Below are 22,112 nucleotides of genomic sequence, written 5' to 3'. Positions count from 1 at the left end.
TAAATAAGGCAGAGTAACTGCTTCTGAACTGGAGACTGAATGGAATTTCACAAATCCTACAATCAGCAGTAAAGATAACTGAATCTTATCAAATTGTATTCAAACTCTAGCAAAGATATGAAGGACTGCACATGTTTGCTTCTGCTTTCAACAGCTTCAACTTGCTCAGGGTAAATGCTAAAAGACTTTGGGAACTATAATTGTGAGGCTGCTTGAAAACATCTAGAGCAGTTGGACACACACTCGTTTGTGAGTTATCTTCATTCTTTATTCTAACAGATCTTCAAGTTTACGTGATATAACTGTACTCAAAACAATTCTTTACTCCCAAATTTATTTAAAATTGGTTAGTTGAAGGAAATCAATGATTTGACGATTGGTTTCTTTGCTTTGACATCACACCCATGGCAAACTCCTTTTTATTCTGTTTCAGATCATCCATTATTTTGTAATATTTAGTGGAAAAGCTTTCTTTATCATTTGGCAACCATATTTCTCCTGCTCAATGCCTGGAATGAACTATTTTCTCCAAAAGATCAAGAAATGTATGTCAGGTAATCAGAACCTTTGGTAGCCCGAACAATGGCTCAGGTCTAATGGAATTGTAGTTTCCCCACAAAAACACACCCAGGAAGGTGAACCCCCCAGACTGAACGTTAACCTCAACGTTCAACCAAAGTCAAGCCAATCCGTTACACTTCAGTCATTCCAACACACCTGCCGTTTACCCTGTACAACTCATCCCCCTTGCTCTCTCCACCGCTATCACTTTCCCTGCAGTTTAAACGTTGCTTTGCTTCCACGGATGCTATCTGACTTGCAAGCGATTTTCTGTTTTACCAGCAACCATGCAAGGCAAACCAACTGTTACAGCGCAACTCAAGTGTCAACTACAGCAGAACTATTGCAAGCAAGTTTGGTCCTGCAATGTACAATGAGTGGCGTGGAAGCCACGAGTGCAATGTAGTGAGCATTAGAGTTTTGTGAAGCTTCACACTGGTTCATTTAAAAAGCCAGCTTGGTTTACATCAGAAAAGTAGTAAAATAATTTTATTTGATTTGAAATAAAAATGCTCAAACACTTCTGACTGTGGGAGGGTCACTTAAACTTGCACAGGGGAGAATATTAACTCCGTCTAGCAGCATAATTTTAACTGCCAACAAAGTATTGGGCCAAAGATTCTGACCCTTGTGTTACAGTTTCCACAAGTTACTCTCCAGTAGAGGTAAGCAGAGGATACGAATGCAACAACGGTATTTGTTAATGGCCACTGCACGACAGTGAAATGGTTCAAACAGGCCCAATGTTAGGGCTGAGAAACGAAGGAGCAAAGGGCCCAAGGGCAGTGAAACTTGGCCGTAGAGGGCAAGTCACCGAGTTTATTTAAAGCAGAGGCTGATGCACCATCAATAACTCACACTGAGACGTAGGCGAGATATCGGCTTTTATTGACTGGAAGAAGGAACCAGGAGTGAGTGTCTATCATACAAGGTCCTGGAGACTGAGGCCGAGCGTCAGGCCGCAGGTCTCCTTTATACAGGGGCCTGTGGGAGGAGCCACAGGAGCAGTCAGCAGGGGCGTGTCCCGACAGGCACATAGTTCACCACAGAGGCTGATAGGTTTTCAATCAAAGGTTATGGGGAAAAGGAAGAGAGTAGGACTTGAGAGGAAAATAAATCAGTCATGATGGAATGGTGAAGCAGACTCGATGGGTCAAATGCCCAATTCTGCTCACGCTTCTTGGACTGCTTTTCCACAGCTGACGTTAACAGACGTTTCAAGAGCAGCGAACTCCTGTGACATCGGCCCTTCACATCAGAAAAGGCTGAGACACTTCCTCCATTACCTAATACAAGTCTATATCCAAACAGTCCTGACAACCAGCTTAAACCCACTCCCCCCCCACCCCCCGAGTTAGTAGCTGGAGTATGATCTTGACATGGCTAATATTTGTCATTGCATAATATGGACATCGCAGCAGTATTGAAATAGATGCAGGGGTTGAAGCTTCCTGGCTCCATTCACAACTGTGGAGTTTTACACATTGTTTTGCCCCTTTAAGGACAGAGGGAAATACAGCAATGCTCCCTGCTGTATATTTCACCCCCACCCAGTGGCTGAACTGATTGATGGGTTGGATATTTCCAGAGTCGATAATGCATCTTCCATGAACGGGTTCAATAGGTTTGTTTTTTTGCCTGAATGGGAGGCACTAGGGCCCAGAGTTTGGTAGTGGAGGGAAACTGGGGTGAGAAACCAGCCCGAGGTGGTGTGAGGAGGGAAGGCAAGAAGGAAGGGTGGTGCTTCGGGCAAGGTACCTTCAGCCAAATCATACCACCCCAGTACTGCAGGCGGGTTCCTCACCCCATGTTGTACCTTCACTCTATCACTCTTTTGCCACCCAGTTCCCTGCACCATCCTTTCCAAACTAATAAAGTGGCAATCCAGGACAAGGCTGTCCAAGCTCCTCAGCAAAGCTCCAAAAGGAGAGGCGTGTGTGCAACGGTGTCCTCCAGCATCCAGAGATGCAAGAAGCTGCCGGTCAAATCCTCAGGGCTGCAAGAAACAAGTGCAAAGTTTCACTATGATCTTTCAACATAACATCTGGCAGCATCGGTGGAGGGAAAGGAACTCACCATTTTGAGGCAAGGCCCTTCATCAGAACTCCTGTGAACCCTGTGCTCCATCAACAATCAGTTTACAACTGCCCAGTCCTGGGGACATTCTCAACAAATAAGCCGAATGACAATCTTAAGTAACTTTCATCACAAGTCATTTATTGTTCCAGGTGAAATTTTAAACAAAGTATCAGTCGTATCACCGGGGTCAATTTTTAGCACTAATCACAGAATGCGATACCGGAGTCAACTGCAACATCAGTTATTAAAACATCAGCAGTCCAAGCAGTAAGCCCAGAGGCCACTCTTAACTAAAATTAAAGCATTTGATAAAAAACTACGCTCCAAATGAATGCAATTATTAAGTTCCACACATAAAGAAAACAAAGTAGAGATTAAGCACTAAGCAGCCTGGATTGGTTGCAAGAACAGAATGCATTCCACATTCTGAAGGTCAGGTCAACTGTTAAGATTCGAATGCCAGCATTTACTTCCTTTCTTACATAAAGTGATTAGCTCTCCTCTGGGCTTATTTATTCTGCTCTGACTCTCCATATAATCAGCACCAATAAATGCTGCAGGGACTCGAGTCATCACAACGGAACAAGCTTGAACATTATTAGCTTTGCCTGGTTTATTTTTTACCAGGCGAATGGGGCTTCATTTCTACATCGAATTGGCTCCGACCCCTAGCAGGTGCAGAGTTACCAGCAGGGACCTGGCAGAGGGCAGGAGGAACGGGAACTTCGGGACATGCTTATCTTGTCTTCATGCCTCCGTTGCCATGGTAACACTCCTGCCTCTCATACCAGAACACGAGTGCAGTGGAGGATTTTCCTCACATTGCGTAACACCAGGTTGCTACCAAAGTGCTGCGTTTGGGGGGGGGGGGGGGAGGAGAAAAACAGATTTTCCCAAGTTCCTAAAATTGGAAAGGGGGTAACTATGAACACAGTGACAAGCCGTTGGGATTGTAGGTATGGCGAGAAGGGGAATAGCAGCAACACTATGGGGAACTCCCAATTCCAAATGGAGTGGCAGGAGTTGTGGTGGAAAGTCTGTGGCAAGGCAGAAGAAGAAAGACTTCCTCAGAATCAATAACTTAAAATGCAAATAGCACCATTTCATTAGCAAAAAGATAAAAGGGTTGTAAACGACATTGAGTAAACACATTCCCCAGTATTCATCCTCACCAAAGGCATTTTGCAAAGTGAAATCTTGCTTCGCCAGATTTAAAGCTGAGACACATTTGGCTGAAAACATCCTTTGGACAAACTTTAAAAGAAAATAAACCCTACTTAACAGAATAGCTTGTAGTCAGGAAACCAGGGAACATCTGTCATGCATTCCAGATCATCACTTAATGCTTTGAGTGAAAATTTTTAGTATTTATGTGACCTTATGTGGAATTTGATTCCTGTTTCTGCCTGCAATCCAACAGTGAACACACTTCCTGGTAATTCATAAGCTCTGGGGGCCTTAAAACTGGCCCAAGTGAAAGAAATTATATGAATATATTTTCCAGGACACTGTGGGCTGTGATACTGCTGCAAGTGTTTCATTGCACCTGTACATTTGTGTACTTGTGCCTCGGACAATCAACTCTGATTTGTTCCTGACTGCTGACAGAACAATGCTCTGTGGATTTAGCACTAAACCATTCAGGACTAATCCACTTTTTTCCTTTCTCTGATAGGATGTGGGAGTTGTTATTGGACCCAGTGTTATCAGCCAGCCTTGGGGAAGTGTGTGGTGAACTATGTGCCTGTCGGGACACGCCCCTGCTGACTGCTCCTGTGGCTCCTCCCACAGGCCCCTGTATAAAGGAGACCTGCGGCCTGAAGATCGGCCTCAGTCTCCAGGACCTTGTATGATAGACACTCACTCCTGGTTCCTTCTTCCAGTCAATAAAAGCCGATATCTCGCCTACGTCTCAGTGTGAGTTATTGATGGTGCATCAATTTTATTGACTGGAAGTTTTAAAACATGGAACCCGTTTTGCGTCCGGACCGGTTGGATTTGGACCCTCAAGACCCTGACGCAGCTCTCGCTTTTGAACACTGGCTTGCATGCTTCCAATCGTACTTGGCGGAGCTTCGTGCGACTGAACCCGCCGTTATGCACAGAATCCTACTCTCGAGGGTCTCCTCCAAAGTTTACTCCTTTATCCGGGACCTGCCGACCTACGAAGGGGCACTGGACGCCCTCAAACGACAGTACCTGCGGCCGGTGAACACCGTCTACGCAAGACATCGTTTAGCTACCCGGCAACAGCGGCCTGGCGAATCGTGCGCTGAGTTTCTCCGAGCACTACAGACACTCGTCCGAGCTTGTGACTGCAAGACGCTCACGGCAGAACAGCATGCGGAGCTGCTGGTGCGAGACGCCTTTGTGACGGGACTGAGGTCAGTGTACATGCGCCAGCGGCTGCTGGAGAACTCGGATCTTACCTTAAGCTCGGCGATAGAGAAGGCCAACGCTCTAGAAGCTGCGCGGCATAACGCCGACGCTGTCCAGTCGCGCGATTCCCCGCCGGTTTCGTGGACGCCTCAGACCCCGCCACCGCCGGCTCCCGGGAGCGAATTCGCCAACGCCGCCGCCAGTCGCCATTCCACGAGCTCCCCGACCCAGACCACGGCTGTGGCCCGTAAGAATCTCGTGCTTTGTTATTTCTGTGGCCAAAAGAAACATCCTCGACAACGCTGTCCAGCGCAAGAAGCGACCTGCTCCAGCTGCGGAAAGCGGGGCCATTTCGCCAAGGTCTGTAAGTCTCAACCTCGAGCGGAGTGCAGCGCTGCGGGTGAAACGTGGGGGCCGCCATCTTGCATGCCGGGATGTGGGCGGCCATCTTTGTCGACGTCAGCACGCCCCGCCCCCGATCCTCGGATGCTGACCGGGTACCCTGGATGTGAGCGGCCATCTTTGTCGGCGTCAGCATGCCCCGCCCCCGACCCTCCGATGCTGACCGGGTACCCCGACGGCGATCCAACTCTGGCCACTGTGACTCTCGACCAAAGCGCCCCACACCAGCTTGCAAGATCCATGATGGACATCCAGGTGGAGGGGCATTGGACTGGATGCCTGTTTGACACGGGCAGCACTGGGAGTTTTATTCACCCGGACACAGTGCGACGCTGCGGACTTGCAACGCGGCCGGTCAGTCGGAGGTTCCATTTGGCCTCTGGGTCGCAGTCCGCAGACATCCGGGCGGGTTGTGTAGCGACTTTGGTGGTGCAAGGCACAGTATATCGGGACTTTGAACTGCTGGTCATGCCTAATCTGTGTGCACCTGTGCTATTGGGGCTGGACTTCCAGAGCCATCTCGAAAGTGTGACTATGGTATACGACGGGCCCCTCCCACCACTCACTGTCAAGAATCCTCAGTTTTGTGGGACTTCTTCACATACCCCGCTACTGACCACACACACACACGGACACACACATCCCATCCAGAACCAAGCCAACAGCTGCGCTACCGACACTTGCAGCCTCTCCACTCTCAAGATCCCTCCCCCACCGCTGTTCGCCAACCTGACCCCCGACTGTAAACCTGTGGCAACCAAAAGCAGGAGGTACAGCGCGGGGGACCGGGCCTTCATTCAGTCGGAGGTGCGGCGGCTGCTCGGGGAGGGGATCATTGAGCCGAGCACAAGCCCTTGGAGGGCCCAGGTGGTTGTTGTTCGGACTGGGCAGAAAAATAGGATGGTGGTGGACTATAGTCAAACCATCAATAGGTTTACGCAGCTTGACGCATACCCCCTACCCCGCATCGCGGATATGGTCAACCAGATTGCTCAGTATAAGGTGTACTCGACAATAGATCTGAAATCCGCTTATCACCAGCTCCCCATCTGCCCAGAGGACCGCCCCTACACCGCCTTCGAGGCGGGCGGCCGGCTCTATCACTTCCTGCGCGTCCCTTTCGGTGTCACGAATGGTGTCTCTGTCTTCCAGAGGGAAATGGACCGGATGGTGGACCAGTACCAACTGCAGGCCACATTTCCCTATCTGGATAACATCACCATCTGTGGTCATGACAGGCCAGATCACGACGCCAACCTCCAACGGTTTCTCCAAGTGGCCGCAGCTCTGAACCTTACTTATAACAGGGACAAGTGTGTTTTTGGTACCACCCGCCTTGCTATACTTGGGTATGTCGTGGAAAACGGGGTTATTGGGCCTGATCCCGAACGTATGCGCCCCCTGTTAGAGCTCCCTCTTCCCACCACTCTCAAGGCCCTCAGACGGTGCCTGGGGTTTTTTTCCTATTACGCCCAATGGGTCCCCCATTACGCAGACAAGGCTCGCCCCCTGGTCAAGTCTACCTCGTTTCCCCTCTCTGCTGAGGCCTGCGCGGCCTTCAACTGCATTAAAGCGGACATTGCCAAAGCTACGATGCATGCAGTGGACGAGACCGCTCCCTTCCAAGTGGAGTGTGATGCCTCCGATTTCGCTCTGGCTGCTACCCTTAATCAGGAAGGCAGACCAGTAGCATTCTTTTCTCGCACCCTCCAAGGCTCTGAAATTCGGCACTCCGCGGTGGAGAAAGAAGCCCAGGCCATAGTGGAGGCTGTTAGGCACTGGAGGCACTATCTTGCTGGCAAAAGATTCACTGTGCTGACCGACCAGCGCTCGGTTGCGTTCCTGTTCAGCAACCAACAGCGGGGCAAGATCAAAAATGATAAGATTTTGCGGTGGAGGATAGAACTCTCCACCTACACCTATGATATCCTGTACCGGCCTGGCAGACTCAATGAGCCCCCTGATGCCCTATCCCGGGGAACATGTGCTAGCACACAGCTCGACCAGCTGTACGCCCTTCATGCTCAACTTTGCCATCCGGGGGTCACCCGATTTTACCATTTTGTGAAAGCTCGGAACCTGCCGTACTCCCTGGAGGACATCAGGACGATGACCAGGGACTGCCAAATTTGTGCCGAGTGCAAACCGCACTTCTACTGTCCTGACACGGCACAACTTGTCAAGGCCACCCGCCCTTTTGAACGCCTGAGTGTTGACTTTAAGGGCCCCCTTCCCTCCACTGACCGCAATGTCTATTTTCTCAGTGTTATTGACGAGTTCTCACGGTTCCCCTTTGCCATCCCCTGCCCCGACACCACTGCCACGTCCGTCATAAAAGCCCTGCGCCAGCTCTTCACTCTGTTCGGGTATCCCTGCTATATCCACAGTGATAGAGGGTCCTCCTTTATGAGTGAGGAGCTGCGCCAGTACTTGCTAGCTAGGGGCATTGCTACCAGTCGGACCACGAGTTATAATCCCCGGGGTAATGGCCAGGTAGAGCGGGAGAATGCCGCAGTGTGGAAGGCCACACTTTTAGCCCTTAAGTCCAAAGGGTTGCCGGTCTCTCGATGGCAGGAGGTCCTCCCTGAGGCACTGCACTCTATCCGCTCTCTGTTATGTACGTCCACCAATGCCACCCCTCACGAACGCCTATTCTCTTTTCCCAGGAAGTCTGTCACTGGGACCACCCTACCAGTTTGGCTGACGTCCCCGGGGCCAGTGCTGCTCCGGAAACATGTGAGGAGCAATAAATACTCCCCGCTGGTGGAGAGGGTTCACCTTCTCCATGCGAACCCCCAGTATGCTTACGTGGTCTTACCTGATGGGCGGGAGGACACGGTCTCCATCCGCGACCTGGCACCCGCAGGTGCAGCAGACCACTACCCTGAAGGCTCTCCGGTAACTGTGAACCCTGCACCAGAGGTGACACCGTACTCACCAGGCCCTACACAGACTCCTCACGACACTTGTATACCGGGCGTTTCGTACGCATTTATACCAGGCGCCTCGCACATGCATGAGGGATCACCGGCGCCTAGTGGGCAAGAACACGCGCAACCCCCGTCCCCTGTGCAATCGCCAATGTTGCCGGCACCTATGCGGTCACAGCCGGTGCTACGTAGATCGCAGCGACAGATTCGACCGCCTGATCGGCTTGACTTGTAAGAACCTTCGCTACATAAGGACTTTTTCAAACGAAGGGGGGGTGAATGTGGTGAACTATGTGCCTGTCGGGACACGCCCCTGCTGACTGCTCCTGTGGCTCCTCCCACAGGCCCCTGTATAAAGGAGACCTGCGGCCTGAAGATCGGCCTCAGTCTCCAGGACCTTGTATGATAGACACTCACTCCTGGTTCCTTCTTCCAGTCAATAAAAGCCGATATCTCGCCTACGTCTCAGTGTGAGTTATTGATGGTGCATCAAATTGATTGGGAGCTACTTTCATGAACTAGCACAAATAGTACACTGGGAGTACACAGTGTGTAGCCAGGTCAGGAGCTCCAAGATTTGGATCCAGTGAGACAGTTCCAGCACAGTGTGGAGCATGACATTTTGTGCAGGGACGTGATTAAAAGACTCTGCTCTCCCAGCATTATCCCTCCAGTGTTGAACTGAATTGACTTTATAATAAATAGTATGTACAACAGGACTGTCAGTATAACATAGAAATACAATTGTGTCAGCACGAATTATCAGTCTGATGGCCTGTTGGTCCTGGCTTTTATGCTGTGGCACTGTTTCCCGGATGCTAGCAACTGGAACAGTTTGTGGTTGGGGTGACTCGGGTCCCCACTGATCCTTCAGGCCCTTTTTACACACCTGTCTTTGTAAATGTCCTGAATAGTGGGAAGTTCTCAACTACAGATGCACTGGGCTGTCTGCACCACTCTCTGCAGAGTCCTGCGATTGAGGGAAGTACAGTTCCCATACTGGCAGTGATGCAGCAGTCAGGATGCTCTCAATCATGCCACTACAGAAAGTTCTTAGGATTTGGGGGCCCATACCAAACTTCTTCAACCACCTGAGGTGAAAGGGGTATTGATGTGCCTTTTTCACCTCACAGCCGGTATGTACAGACCACGTGAGATCCTCGGTGATGTTTATGCCGAGGAAGTAAAGCTGTTCACCCTCTCAACACCAGATCCATTGATGTCAATAGGGTTAGCCTGTCTCCATTCCTCCTGTAGTCCACAACCAGCTCCTTTGTTTTTGCGACATTGAGGGAGGTGTTGTTTTCTTGACACCAGACATCTTCTCTGTAGGCTGCCTTGTTATTATTTGAGGTTAGGCCAAGCATCCATTAAAACTCAATCTCACCAATAAAATCCTGCTGACTGTAATGGGCAAACCTAGGTGATCTCACAGGCCCTTTCCCTGCACAGAGCTTTACAATCTACTAACAACTGTGAGCTTGGGTTCTAGATCACAACTTTGTAGCTCTCAAAATTACCTTATGTGTCTTCAACTCTAGTCATCTTATCAATAAACCCAAGTGCTTCTGGAGGAAATCCAGATCTTGGCAACTCTTCAGCTAATGGACCCTCGCTGGGTAAAATTTCAGAGAGCTATTTAGTGCTTAGTCGAATGCAACGTTAGCACAATAGAACCTTGCCTCATCTAGCACCCACATGCATCTGAGATAACTAAACTACTCAAAAGCTGGAAGTGATTATTCCCATATGAAGGCTCTGCAAAAAGCCCAAGGCAAAATACTTTTTTTCTTTTGAACAATAAAGGAGAATACATTTAGTGTAAAATATGGCAGCCATTATAATTATCTGTTTCTAAATATGGTATTAAGTAAAATAATGATATTAATATCAACCTCAAAGGCTGGAAAATCCTCCTTCTGCCAGACACAGATAAACAATTTATTGGGAGTCAGCCCTTAGATTAATCAGGAATCAATCTATTAGCCAAAATTAAAAGACTTTTAAGTAAATATATGTGCTCATTTCACATTACTTCCTTCAATTGAGAGGTTTCAGCGCTGAAATGGACAGAGTCAATGTCCAGTCACTCACATTCTCGAAGGAATAAAGACTCAATGTGTGTGCATCTACTGATTTCACCATAACCAGCAGGAAGATTCTGATGTTGATCAAGGTGTAGAATCAACAATAATAATTTTAGGACTCATACGGCCGGAGTCAACTTGACAGCGTATGAAGACTAGAATTTTTTTCTCTCCACCTTCACTATGGATCAAGTCTCCATCAAATCAACAGTTCCCAGTGTAGTGCCAAGTCAGGCCAATTGGCTACTTCCTACAGAAATGCAACTCCACCCAACTATTTTTACATTACTGGTCCTCAATAACACCAGCAACTCACCACAATACTTCCAGTCAGTGGCACTTGTTGCTGACCTTAAGGAAAGTGCTCCATGAAGGTCTGCTGAGATTTCAGAAAGCATTTTCAGGCTTACTGTATCAGTCCCCGAAATTCAGATCAGTTCAATTAAGTTCCATTAATGTCATGGGAGACGGATGCTTGTGAAGATGTACTACATCTCTGATGGCAACGTTAGGGTATGTGTCGAGTCACAAGAGTCACAAAATCCCTGCCCATTCTCGAGTAACAATAGCAAACTCCAACAGTTTGCTGTGATTAGCACCAGAAATCCTGGACTCTGTGGAATCCTGCTCTACGATTTATCTCCTGTGTGTCTGACACCACGTGAAGCACGCTATTATCTGCAGAGACCTCGGAAGCATTCGAACGCCTGACACAGCATTTGAGATAAGCTCTGGTTCCAGCTCACGTTTTCCCGACCTCCAGCCAAGATGCCGGGCACAAGTCTCCATCCTGCATCAGCGTCGTTTTCCCAATGTAACTGGGAATTAAGTGTCCAAGGTTCTGATGGGTAATGCGTCCAACTCTCATCACACGAGTGAAGGTCAATGTCAAACACTCAAGACTCTACCATAACAGATTAAACTGTCAAACTGATTTATTTTGTGAAGTTACTATAAAATGTATAAACCACCTAGCTGATTATATTCTTTTTACAGAAATTAACTTAGAGTACCTTTTTTTAAAATGTTAAAAAACAATGCTTTAGCCAATTACTTTCATTTAATATCTGTTACTATGTGCACAAAGGAAGATCCCAAAACAATAAAGACATAGTGAAACACTTCTAACCAGTTTCTAGCAATGGTGAAAAAGCGCAATAATACTTGCTGAACAGTGCGATGGGTTAACTTACACTTGCATCAGGCCCTGTGTTTAGCAACTCATTTGAAGGCTGTATCTTTAACAAGGCAGAATACAAAAATCTGCTGGTACATGCATTGCTGCATTTATTGCAAGTAACACAGAAGAGGAAGGAACAGAAGTTATACATTGACCATGTAAGATAAGGCTTATGTGGCACATAATCACCAGCATAAACTTTGTAGGCTGAATAGCCTACTTGTTATATCAAAACTGCCCTGGTAAATTCTATTCTCGTAACCTAATTTCTAAGCAACAAGCAGGCACTAGTGGAATATCAAACTTCAGCTACCTTTTTGTTACCAAATTAGCATATCAATGTAAATTATCAACCCTGTCCCCTTCAAATTCAGCTTCTGCTCTCCACTGAAGACACAACTTCCATTTTAAAACTATTTACCCCAAGATGTTTTACAAATATACATCCACTCATTGTAAGAAGCAACAAGCACTGTCACAATGAAATGGCGTTAAACAATCCAATTTGAACTTTAAAATTGCACTTAGATTACAACTCTCAAAAATGGGCCAAGTAGTTATTTAGAACAGAATGGACACATTCAGAAAAACAATGCAAAGAAAAATCTCCATATAAGCCACGATGTAAAATTATATTCAATTTACAAACTATTGGAAATTAAGTACAGTCCAATTTTAAAAGAATGATTATTTTTGTGGAATAAGAAGTTCAAATCTCTCAACATGCAAAGTCAGGAGGAATGAAAGCCCTTTCCATAATCTCCTGATTTAAAACCTATTGGAAGTGGAGGTTAAAAGGACTCCTTTGATTACATGCCAGAAAATCAACTGACAGAATGACAATGTAAAATTCTGTAGCTCGTGAATAGTTTATTCTCTGAGTTGGCAACAAATCAATGGAAATAAACAGTTCTTAAACAAGGCATGGAATCAGCTGGAGAGATGCTGGCTGCTAGCTGCACTATTTGGACATACTAGAAATCCAAACTTGCTTGATCATGCTATATGAGTGAAGAAACAGTTTTCCCTTTGACATATAACATTTCAAAACAATATTATGCAGGAATAATAAACCTTTAATGTTGTGGGCTGAGCAGTGATTCAGTCTAGGGATGGATTGGAAGGGTGGATATAGTAAGTAGAAACTGCACACAACAGTACTTGGTGAAAATGGAGATGGCTAGTAATCAGTGGCGGAGCTAAATATTCCTCTCTCAGCTCTGTTACATCACTGGTAGCCTGCCCAAACTGAAAATGATATCCATTAATGACAACTATAGCCTTCACCATTCACAGTGGTTGCACCATCATTATTTAAGCACATCTATAACCTATTATTACCAAAGGATTTAAAACTACAGCCAAGTTAGCTCAGTCAATGTGAAAGTGAGATGATCCAACAAGTCATTTAAAGGATTTTGAACCAAAAACGGAGGAATTCCACTCTGCTGTCAAACCTATTTTACTAAGCCGCCAATAAAAGTAAATCTTGAAGATAATGCAACCTGTATTGTGCTCCTCATTCATGTGGCCTTACATAAAGGTACTGCTTACAATGAGTGCATTGAGAACACAGAGGCACAAATTGCAGAATAAAAACTCTACTTCCAGTATTCCAGTATTGAGGTCTGAGTGTTACGACAGGTTCTGAGGGTAAGAATAGGTCAATGAAGATCCAACAGAATGGCAGAGCAAGCCCTGGCACAAATGGAGTCTTTTGTTAGATACATTTGGACTTTTTTCCCCACATTTTTATTAGAGGAAAAATGAGCCAAGTGTTTTTTTAAAATTAACATAATTGTGGTTTTCGTTTGTACTGCATCGGATCTGGAGTAACAATTATTTTTATTCGCCTTTACAGTTTTGTGCAGGAAATGACATTAAACAATCGGGGTCTTGAGCTTATAAAGACCATAAACAAACATATCAGACAAGGAGAGTATTGGCATTTACTGTATTGTTTATGAGTGAGGCTGTCTGCTGCAAATCTGCACCTTTTCAGAAATAGTTATTGAACTTCACCCATTGACCTTGTGTAGAATACATCAATCTACACAACGAATGTTTCATTTAATCATCATGACTACACATTATCCCAAATGCAATAATGGCATGTTGTGAGCAGGGTTCACAGAAGGAGGGGCATCAATCTACTGACTGGAATTCAGTATTAATACCTGAAATTTTATCAGTTACTTTGCCAGCTTGCTTTTGTTGCTATCTTCTAGATTTCTTTTTACTAGATTGGCGGCATTATATTCAGTGTTATGAGGCAAATTCCTATACCATTGATTAGACAGCAATTTCAACTGCACCTTGTCCAATCCATTATCTAGCCACTTCAGCAGCCTTAGTTACCTGCTCTCTGTCCCTATTGATGCGATCTGTCAGAAGATCTGAATTGTTTCTCTCCTCTTCCAGCTCCATCTCCAAATCCACCAGTTTATCCTGCGAACATAAATCAGGTTAAAGTGGAAATAGCAACTACCACTCCCATAAATCTGCTTCACCTACTATCCACAAGCTTATGCATTAGGTTTCAATATTGGTTCTGGTGTTCAAAGCCATTCAGTCTTTAGAGCAGATGTATAGATTAATGAACAAATACTTTAAGAATGAAGGTACTTCTCAAAAATTATGCAAAAAGATGTAAGAATTAATAGGAGTATTTCTATATAACAACTTGCTAAAATATAAATATGAATGTAATAAAACTAACATGTCCTTTATTATTTTTAATGGTTAGAATTATTTAATATTTAGTCATAAGCAGCAGTTCAGGATTTTAATACTTGAACATGTTTTCACTTTTCAACCTCTGTTAATATATGGGATTGTATGATCCTGATAGATTGAATGGCCTGCTAAGGCATCAAAGAGAAGGGAAAGAAGTCAAAAAGCAAACAAACCAAAAAACACGTGGTCACCCATTTAAGGGGAACCATTTCCTGAGGAAGGTCAATTAAACTTCTGATTCTGTGATTCAGTTTAAAATTAGTTACACAGTCAGGTGCGATCTTGTGACATTTTCAGCTTGTCCTATACCAGGAAGTCAGAGCTAAATGTTAAGATAAAATTGCTCAGAAGCTCTATTCACCTCTATTTGCTTGACTTGCCGCACTCGATCATCAACACAATGCACTTTACTTTCAAGGTCTCGCTCTAGGTCGCTGACGTTCTGCCTCAGCTGCTGGCTCTTCAGAAGTGCTTCATCACGCTCTTGGGAACAGTCTTCCATCTCCTCACGCAGGCGTCGTATCTGCCCCAAAACACCCAGACAACATCAACAGTTTAACAAAAAGATATTATATCTGCTGGAAAGTAAATTACAAATAGAAAAACCTGTTACTGTTGAATATTACAGCTCGGGGCGTCAGAGTTTGAAATCCAATTCCAACGCCATATGTAAGGAGTCTATACGTCCTTCCTGGGGAATGAATGGGTTGTCTCCAGCTGCTCCAGTTGCCTCCCATAGCCCAAGATGTACAGGTTAGTAGGCTAATTGGTCATTGTAAATTGTTCCATGATTAGGCTCAGAAGACTAGCTCAAAGAGCTGTAAGGGCCTATTCTGCGCGGTATCTCTAACTAACTAAAATAAATGAACTGCAATAAAAACTACACAGAACAGTACAGCCTGAGAATAGGCCCTTCGGCCCACAATGCCTGCATCACACATAACTTTTAAAAACTATTTCTCCTTGGTGTTTAAAGAGTAAAAATTTATAATTGCTCAGGAAACAAGGGGAAAAGTGGTGATGTTTTGGCGAACATTCATATTACCAGGGAAGAGATATTTGCTGCTTTATAGTCCCAAATAAACCCCCAGCATCTGACCATGTGCATCCTCCGACCTTGGACAGGAAATTGTGGAGACCCTTGAAGAGCCATTTGCTTCATCATTAGCGACTGGTGAAGTTCCTGAATGCTGGAAGGTGGCTAATGTCGTACTGTTGTTTAAAAAGGATAGCAAGGACAAGTCAGGGAACCGGAGGCTGATCAGCCATTGGGGAAGATACTGGAGCAAATTCTGAGGAACAGGGTCCAAAAGCATTTGGATAGTCAGAGTCGGAATAGGAGTCAGGATGGCTTTGTATGTGAGAAGCTGTGCTTAATGAAACTTAACGAAGGGGGAAGCAAAAAAAGCTAGATGAGGGTACGATAGTGGATTTTGCCTGTTTGGACTTCAGCAAAGCCTTTGACAAAGTCCCACATGGCAGACAGGTCTGGAAGGTTAGGTCTCGTGGAATGTACGGAAAGCAAGTCAGATGGATTGAACATTTGCTCTGAGGTAGAAAGCAGAACGTGGTGATTGAAGGTTGATTCTCAGGATGGAGACTGTTGACTAGTGCTGTGCCACTGATGTAGTACAGGGATCCTTGTTATCAGATATTTACATGAAAGATTTGGATGTTAATGCATAAGAATTGATGAGCAAGATTGCAGGCAACATAAATTTAGGAGATGTTATTGGTAGTGAAGAAGCAATGTGGACACGTGATGAAGGACAATGGATGTTGCATTGTCCCAGGTCAGTGGGTTCCGGTATCCATGCAAGGAAGAGGCTCAAGGGCTAGTGAGTCAGCGAGCCCAGTTTGAGGCCTGGAGTTCGGGGTCCACATCAACGCCTCACCCAAGGGTCAATACCCAAAGGTTCAAAGCCGGAAGTTGATCAGAAGTCCGGAAGGTGAAGCCTAGTAACCAAAGCCAAGATACTGAAGGCCTAGAGTCTGGAGGCTCAGGGGCCTGTTTCTGGGGTTGGAGGACTGTCAGAGTGTGTGGGTAAGTGGGAGGGAGGAAAGGGGCTTGTTTTGCTGCTGCTGTGTTCTGCCAGGCATTGTGGGTAAGCTATGTTGGCACAGGAATGTATGATGACACTTGGTTAATGAACAAATACTTTAAGAATGAAGGTACTTCTCAAAAATTATGCAAAAAGATGTAAGAATTAATAGGAGTATTTCTATATAACAACTTCCTAAAATATAAATATGAATGTAATAAAACTAACATGTCCTTTATTATTTTTAATGGTTAGAACTATTTAATATTTAGTCATAAGCAGCACCTTCTCTGTCGCATTGTGTGATGGTGGTTAATGCAAACAGATTTCCACTGCATGGTCACAGGTGCATGTGATAAATAAATCTGAATCTGCAGGGGGTATTGATCAGTTGGGGAGAGTGGCAAATGGATTTCAAAACAGATTAAAGTGAGGCGACATATAACGTGAATTTATACTACAAATGGTAGGGCCCTAGGGAGTGTAATGCAACACTATTAGGTGCACAGTTCATTGAAAGGAGAATCAAAAGTAGACTGGGTGCTGAACAAGGCATTTAGTATGCAGGCTGACAGTCAAAGCATTAAGTACAGGCATTGGGACTTCATGTTGCAAATGTCCAAGTCGTTGGTGAGGCTGCACTTGAAGTACTGTGTACAGGCTTGGTCTCCTTGTTATAGGAAAGATGTGGCCAACTGGCAAGAGTGCAGAAAAGATTTATGAGGGAGTTGGCTAAGGGGCCTGAGTTATAGGGAGAGGTAAGCTAGACTAAGCCTTTATTCTTTGTAACATAGGAGAATGAGGGGCCACCTTATAGAAAGGTATAACATGATGAGGCATAGATAGCGTGGATGGAAACAGTCTTTGCCCAGATTAGGGGAGTCCAAACTAAGGGGCACATCATAAACATGAGAAAATCTGCAGATGCTGGAAATCCAAAACAACTTCAGTCCTGATAAAGGGTCTCAGCCCAAAACGTTGACTGTTTACTCTTTTCCGCAGAGGCTGCCTGGCCTGCTGATTCCTCCAGCAATTTGTGTGTGTTGCTAGTGGGCATACGTTTAGGATGATGAGGGAAAGTATTAGAAGTGAGCTAAGGTGCAGCATTTTCACACAGAGTGGTGAGTTTATACAATGAGCTGCCAGAGAAAGCAGTTGATATAGGTGCAATAGAATCATTCAGGAAGCGCTTAGATAGATGGTTTTGAGGGATAAGAACTAAATGCAGTATATTGGGACTAACTGGGCGGGCACCGTAATGGGACTGGCTGGGTCGATGACACACTGTCTATACGATCTAAATCCCTTCGTTCCTTGTGCATTCATCTGCTTATCTTAACAGCCTCTAAAACACCATTATCACATCTGCTTCAACCAGATTCACTGGCAACCCACTGTGTGTAAAAGAAAAAGCTTGCTCCAGACATCTCTTTTATCATCTCCCCTCGCAATGTAAATGCATGTCCTCTAATATTTGATATTGCTACCCTTGGGAGGAAGACTATCTCTTCTCTCTGAGCTTTATGAATCAAGTGCAATTTTTATAGATTAAATTGATTTTATCTTCCATCATTTTGATGATTATTGCCATATTATTAACAAATATATAAAAAGAAAAAGCTTTTTTTGGGAATGACAGCAAGGGTCAACTTTGGTTCCATCTAAAAGCTTGTGACTTGTGATCTGTGCATTCAGATGCCATCCTGAACATGAGCACTGCACTGTGCAGAGTGGAAAAACTGCACCACCGTCAGAGTTACCACCGTGCTGTTAAACCAAGGTCACAGGGCCATGTTAAAGAGAGCGTGGCACCATTCAAACAGGAGCAGAGGCGTTCACCCTGGTCTACACATATCATTCAAATTATGCTATAAAACATCTAAATAGTAATTCAGCTCAACTCCATGGGGCCTCACTGTGCACAAGCTAATGAGGCAGCTCTGCATTCCCAGAAAAATCATAGTTATAGAATGATTATAACAGATTTGGCCCGAGTGTCTGCCAGCTCCCTACAGAAATGTCCTCATCTCTCCCAGCACTTCTACAGCTAATGTTCCTTCGACGATTTTAAATAACATTGTAATCACTGCATGCACCATCTCAAAGTTTCTAAAGAAATAAAAATTGCAGCAAGTCCCAAAGAATTTCAGAAACAATTAACCACTTTTGAAATCAGCCACAATTGTGCTTTGGGAAACCACGTAGCCAATTTGCACACAGTAATCTCTCATGCACCGCAAAGTGACAATAATCCAAAGGAGGGTTTCAGGAAAAGGTGATTCAGGTTAAACACTGGTCAGGACCCCCTGAATTCATAAAAATACTAGGCTTTCATAAGCACTTTGGAGAATATACAAACCTTTAAGTTAACATCACATCCAAAAGGGGGCACCCCCAAGACTACCACTCTGTTAGTGCACAGGCCAGTGTCTCTCTGGAAGCTGTGCTCAATTCTCTGAAAGGGCAACAGCAGATGGAACGTAACGGAACAAGGGTTCAAAGGGGTTCACAAGATCAATTCCAGGATGGAAAGGTATATCATATGAGCAACGTTTGATGGTTCCGGGCTGTACTCACTGGAACCCAGAAGATTGAAGGGGGGGCTCTCATTAAAATCTATTTAAGTGTGAAATGCCTTAATAGAGTGATGTTTCCACTGGTGGGGGAGTCTAGGACCAGAGGACAGCCTCAGAATAGAAGGACATCCAAATAGAATGGAGATAAGGAGCAATTTCTTTAGCCAGAGAGTGGCGAATCTGTGGAATTTGTTCCTAGAGGCAGCTGTGGTGGCCACGTCGTTGGGATATTTAAGGCAGAAGTCGATAGGTTCTTGATTAGTCAGGGCATGAAGGGATATGGGGAGAAGGCTTGAGATTGGGGCTGAGTGGGAAATGGATCAACCATGATGAACTGGCAGAGCAGACTCGATGGGCCAAATGGCCTAATTCTGCTCCTATATCTTATGGTCTTATGACAAGGTGGAATACTGGCATTGCACAGAAATGTATGAACTACAAAATAATCATTATGATATCAAACAAAATATTTCACCTGTTCAAAAATTGCTGTTTCCAACTGCTGAACTGTTGTATAGTTCAGGCACACATGGAAAGGCCAAGCACTCGTACTCACACTTCAGGCCCTCTCAAGGACCCTCTGGGAACAGGCATGAAGCAGCAATCTCAGGGAAGTGGGAATTACGAACCAGTTGAGTCTCTGCTGGGGAAACTATGAGTAATGTTTGCCCCAATAGAGAAATCCCAGCTGCAGCCAGCAGATGGCAGTAACATTACAAGTCTTTCCTGGAGCCTTGTTTCACTGAACTGCTCCTTGACCCTCCGCAAGTACCTCATCCGCAGTCCTCACAGGAATGCAACATATGTTAGTTCATTGACAATCTGAACTGAATTTAAAACAACCACATCCCTTGTCAGCACTGTACAGATTCCACAACAAACAGGCTGTTTGCAACACAGAGATGAACCAATCCAATGCAGGTAACACAGGAAGGACAAAATTACACAGCACATTACTGGTGTGACCTTGGTCACTGAGACTATATTGAGAAATGCAGAGTTTGAAAACAAACTGCAGAAAATTTATTTGCAGAAGAAACTTTTTGGAGCCATTGGAGTCATTGGCAAAGACTGTACAGACTGTCCAGCCTCAAATACCACAAGACCATAGGACACAGAAACAGAATTAGGCCCTTCAGTCTATCAAATCCACTCTGCGTTCAATCATTCCTTATTTTCCCTCTTAACTGCATTCTCCTGTCTTCTTCCCATACCTTTGATGCCTTATTAAACAAGAACTGTTGAACCTCCTTTTTAAATACACCCAAAGGTTTGGCCCCCCCTCAGCTATTTGTAGCTATGAATTCCACAGATTCACTGCCTTCCAGCTAAAGAAATTCCTCCTCATCTCAGTTTGAAATGGACACTCTTCTATTCTGAGGCTGCTCTCACTATTGGAAACATCCTCTCCATGTCCACTCCACCTCAGCCATTCAATAATTTACACTTTTGAGTCATCTCAGTTTGTCTCTGCACTGCCGCCAACTGTGTCTGTAGCAACCTATGTCCCGATGCCCTGAATTCTCCCCCAGGACCTGATCAACTCCTTCTGGGGTAATCAAGTTAAAACTACCAACACCATGCAAGTCCCAGAAAGGCCATTCAGCTGTCCAGACTGTGTTGCAGACTTCTTCTCTCAATGTCTCCCCTGTCTTCTATTACACTGGAAATCCTGAAGTAGCTATCTTCATGGCAGGGAATTTGAACCAATCCTTAACCATGCCTAAGTATGAAACCCATGCCCTATAAGGTTCATGGAGCACTTTGCTATGTTACATTATCTGTGCTTCTCTGAACTTGCACCAGTGACAGAACTAATTACTTCCAATGAGGTGCAAGTGCCCTTGGGAAGTTGGATGGAGCTGGAGCTCCAAGAAGCAGACCCAGTATTGTCGTGGAAAAGTGATATCTTTCCAAATCTGGATGATCAAAAGGAGATTAGTAAGTAGAAGGTAAGTAGTAGGCTTTCGTTGTCCTTGGTGGACACATGTTTGGGAAATACTATTGCCTTGCTGTTGGCAAGAAAACAATACATTTTGAAGACAGCGCACTGTGCAACCAGTATAACAGTGATAGGATGGTGGATACCGATTTCAATATGCATACCCAGTCTGAAGGTGATTGAACAACTTAAATGTTGCTCATTTATGCTCCACTGATGGCTGGTGGAGAAGCTATGGACCACCAGGAGGCAAGTCACCTCTTGCAGGATACCCAGCAAGAGGGTATCTGCTGCAGACCTGCAACAATATTTATGCATCCAGCCTGGTTAAGCTTCAGACCAAGGACATCCCCTGGGACGTTGGTGGTGGAAGAATCATGCCATTGAACAAGGACAGGCTTATTGGACATGGTCTATGTCTGGAACATCTATGGCGTGAATGCTCATTCCCACTTACGCTGGACAACAATTTTTTTTCAAAAGCGCTGCTTTTCAGAAGTTTGTTTTTGTTTCTGGTAGACCGCTTGAAGATAAACACAAATAGAATTTCAGACTACTTGTATCATGTAAGAATTGGGAGAAACAAGAAATTAACTTTTATTGCATATAATTGCATAAATATACTGACACTTTGCAATAGTTCAACTAAGCTAAAAGTGTTTTGTTGATGACTTTCATTTGTACTCACTGTCTGGGGCTTCCTGCTTGTGTCCAACAATAATCAGCCAGCACTGATGGATTCCAGTTGCCCTGATACTGTTTCTCTATGACTGCAATATCCTGGTGAAACCTTTTTCCGTGCTCGTCACTGACAGTGCCAAGATTTGCAGGGAAGAAGTCTAAATGGGAATGCAGAAATCTTTAGAGATATGTTGCACTTCATGGTTTTGTATGCTTGTAACATGTTGTCAACCAGCTGCACCAGATTAGTCTGGTGCTCTGTCGTTGTCCAGAAAATTTTCAGCAACGTTCTTGATTGCCTTCCTTGTGATTTTCTCCAGTCTCAGTAGAAGTTTTTTGATTTGCCTGTTGATGACCTGTTTCATTTGTGGGCCAACAAAAATGCCTTCTTCAATCTTGGCACAGGTATTCTGACTTGAATTATGAATCTAAATAACAAATGTAACCCCCTGGGTCACCTCAGGCTCGCTCACACTCGTTCTCGTCTAGGGGGAGCAGCCTTCGGCCCCGCCAAACT

The 22,112-nt window shown here is 45.0% G+C and overlaps 1 protein-coding gene across 3 annotated transcripts in view; it reads right to left on the bottom strand.

The window, feature by feature from the left end:
* The window catches only part of cgnl1 (cingulin-like 1), a 220,783-nt gene that overhangs the window by 44,134 nt on the left and 154,537 nt on the right, over positions 1 to 22,112 (bottom strand). For all 3 annotated transcript variants that reach the window (XM_059952553.1, XM_059952551.1, XM_059952552.1), the window contains 2 exons: positions 14,716 to 14,877; positions 13,977 to 14,066 (listed from right to left, as the gene is read on the bottom strand). In XM_059952553.1, coding sequence (XP_059808536.1) covers positions 13,977 to 14,066; positions 14,716 to 14,877 — 252 coding nt within the window. The remainder of the gene's footprint in view (positions 1 to 13,976; positions 14,067 to 14,715; positions 14,878 to 22,112) is intronic.

This window comes from Hypanus sabinus, chromosome 28 (assembly GCF_030144855.1).
Source record: "Hypanus sabinus isolate sHypSab1 chromosome 28, sHypSab1.hap1, whole genome shotgun sequence".
NCBI lineage: Eukaryota > Metazoa > Chordata > Chondrichthyes > Myliobatiformes > Dasyatidae > Hypanus > Hypanus sabinus.
This window is presented reverse-complemented; position numbering and strand designations above follow the sequence as displayed.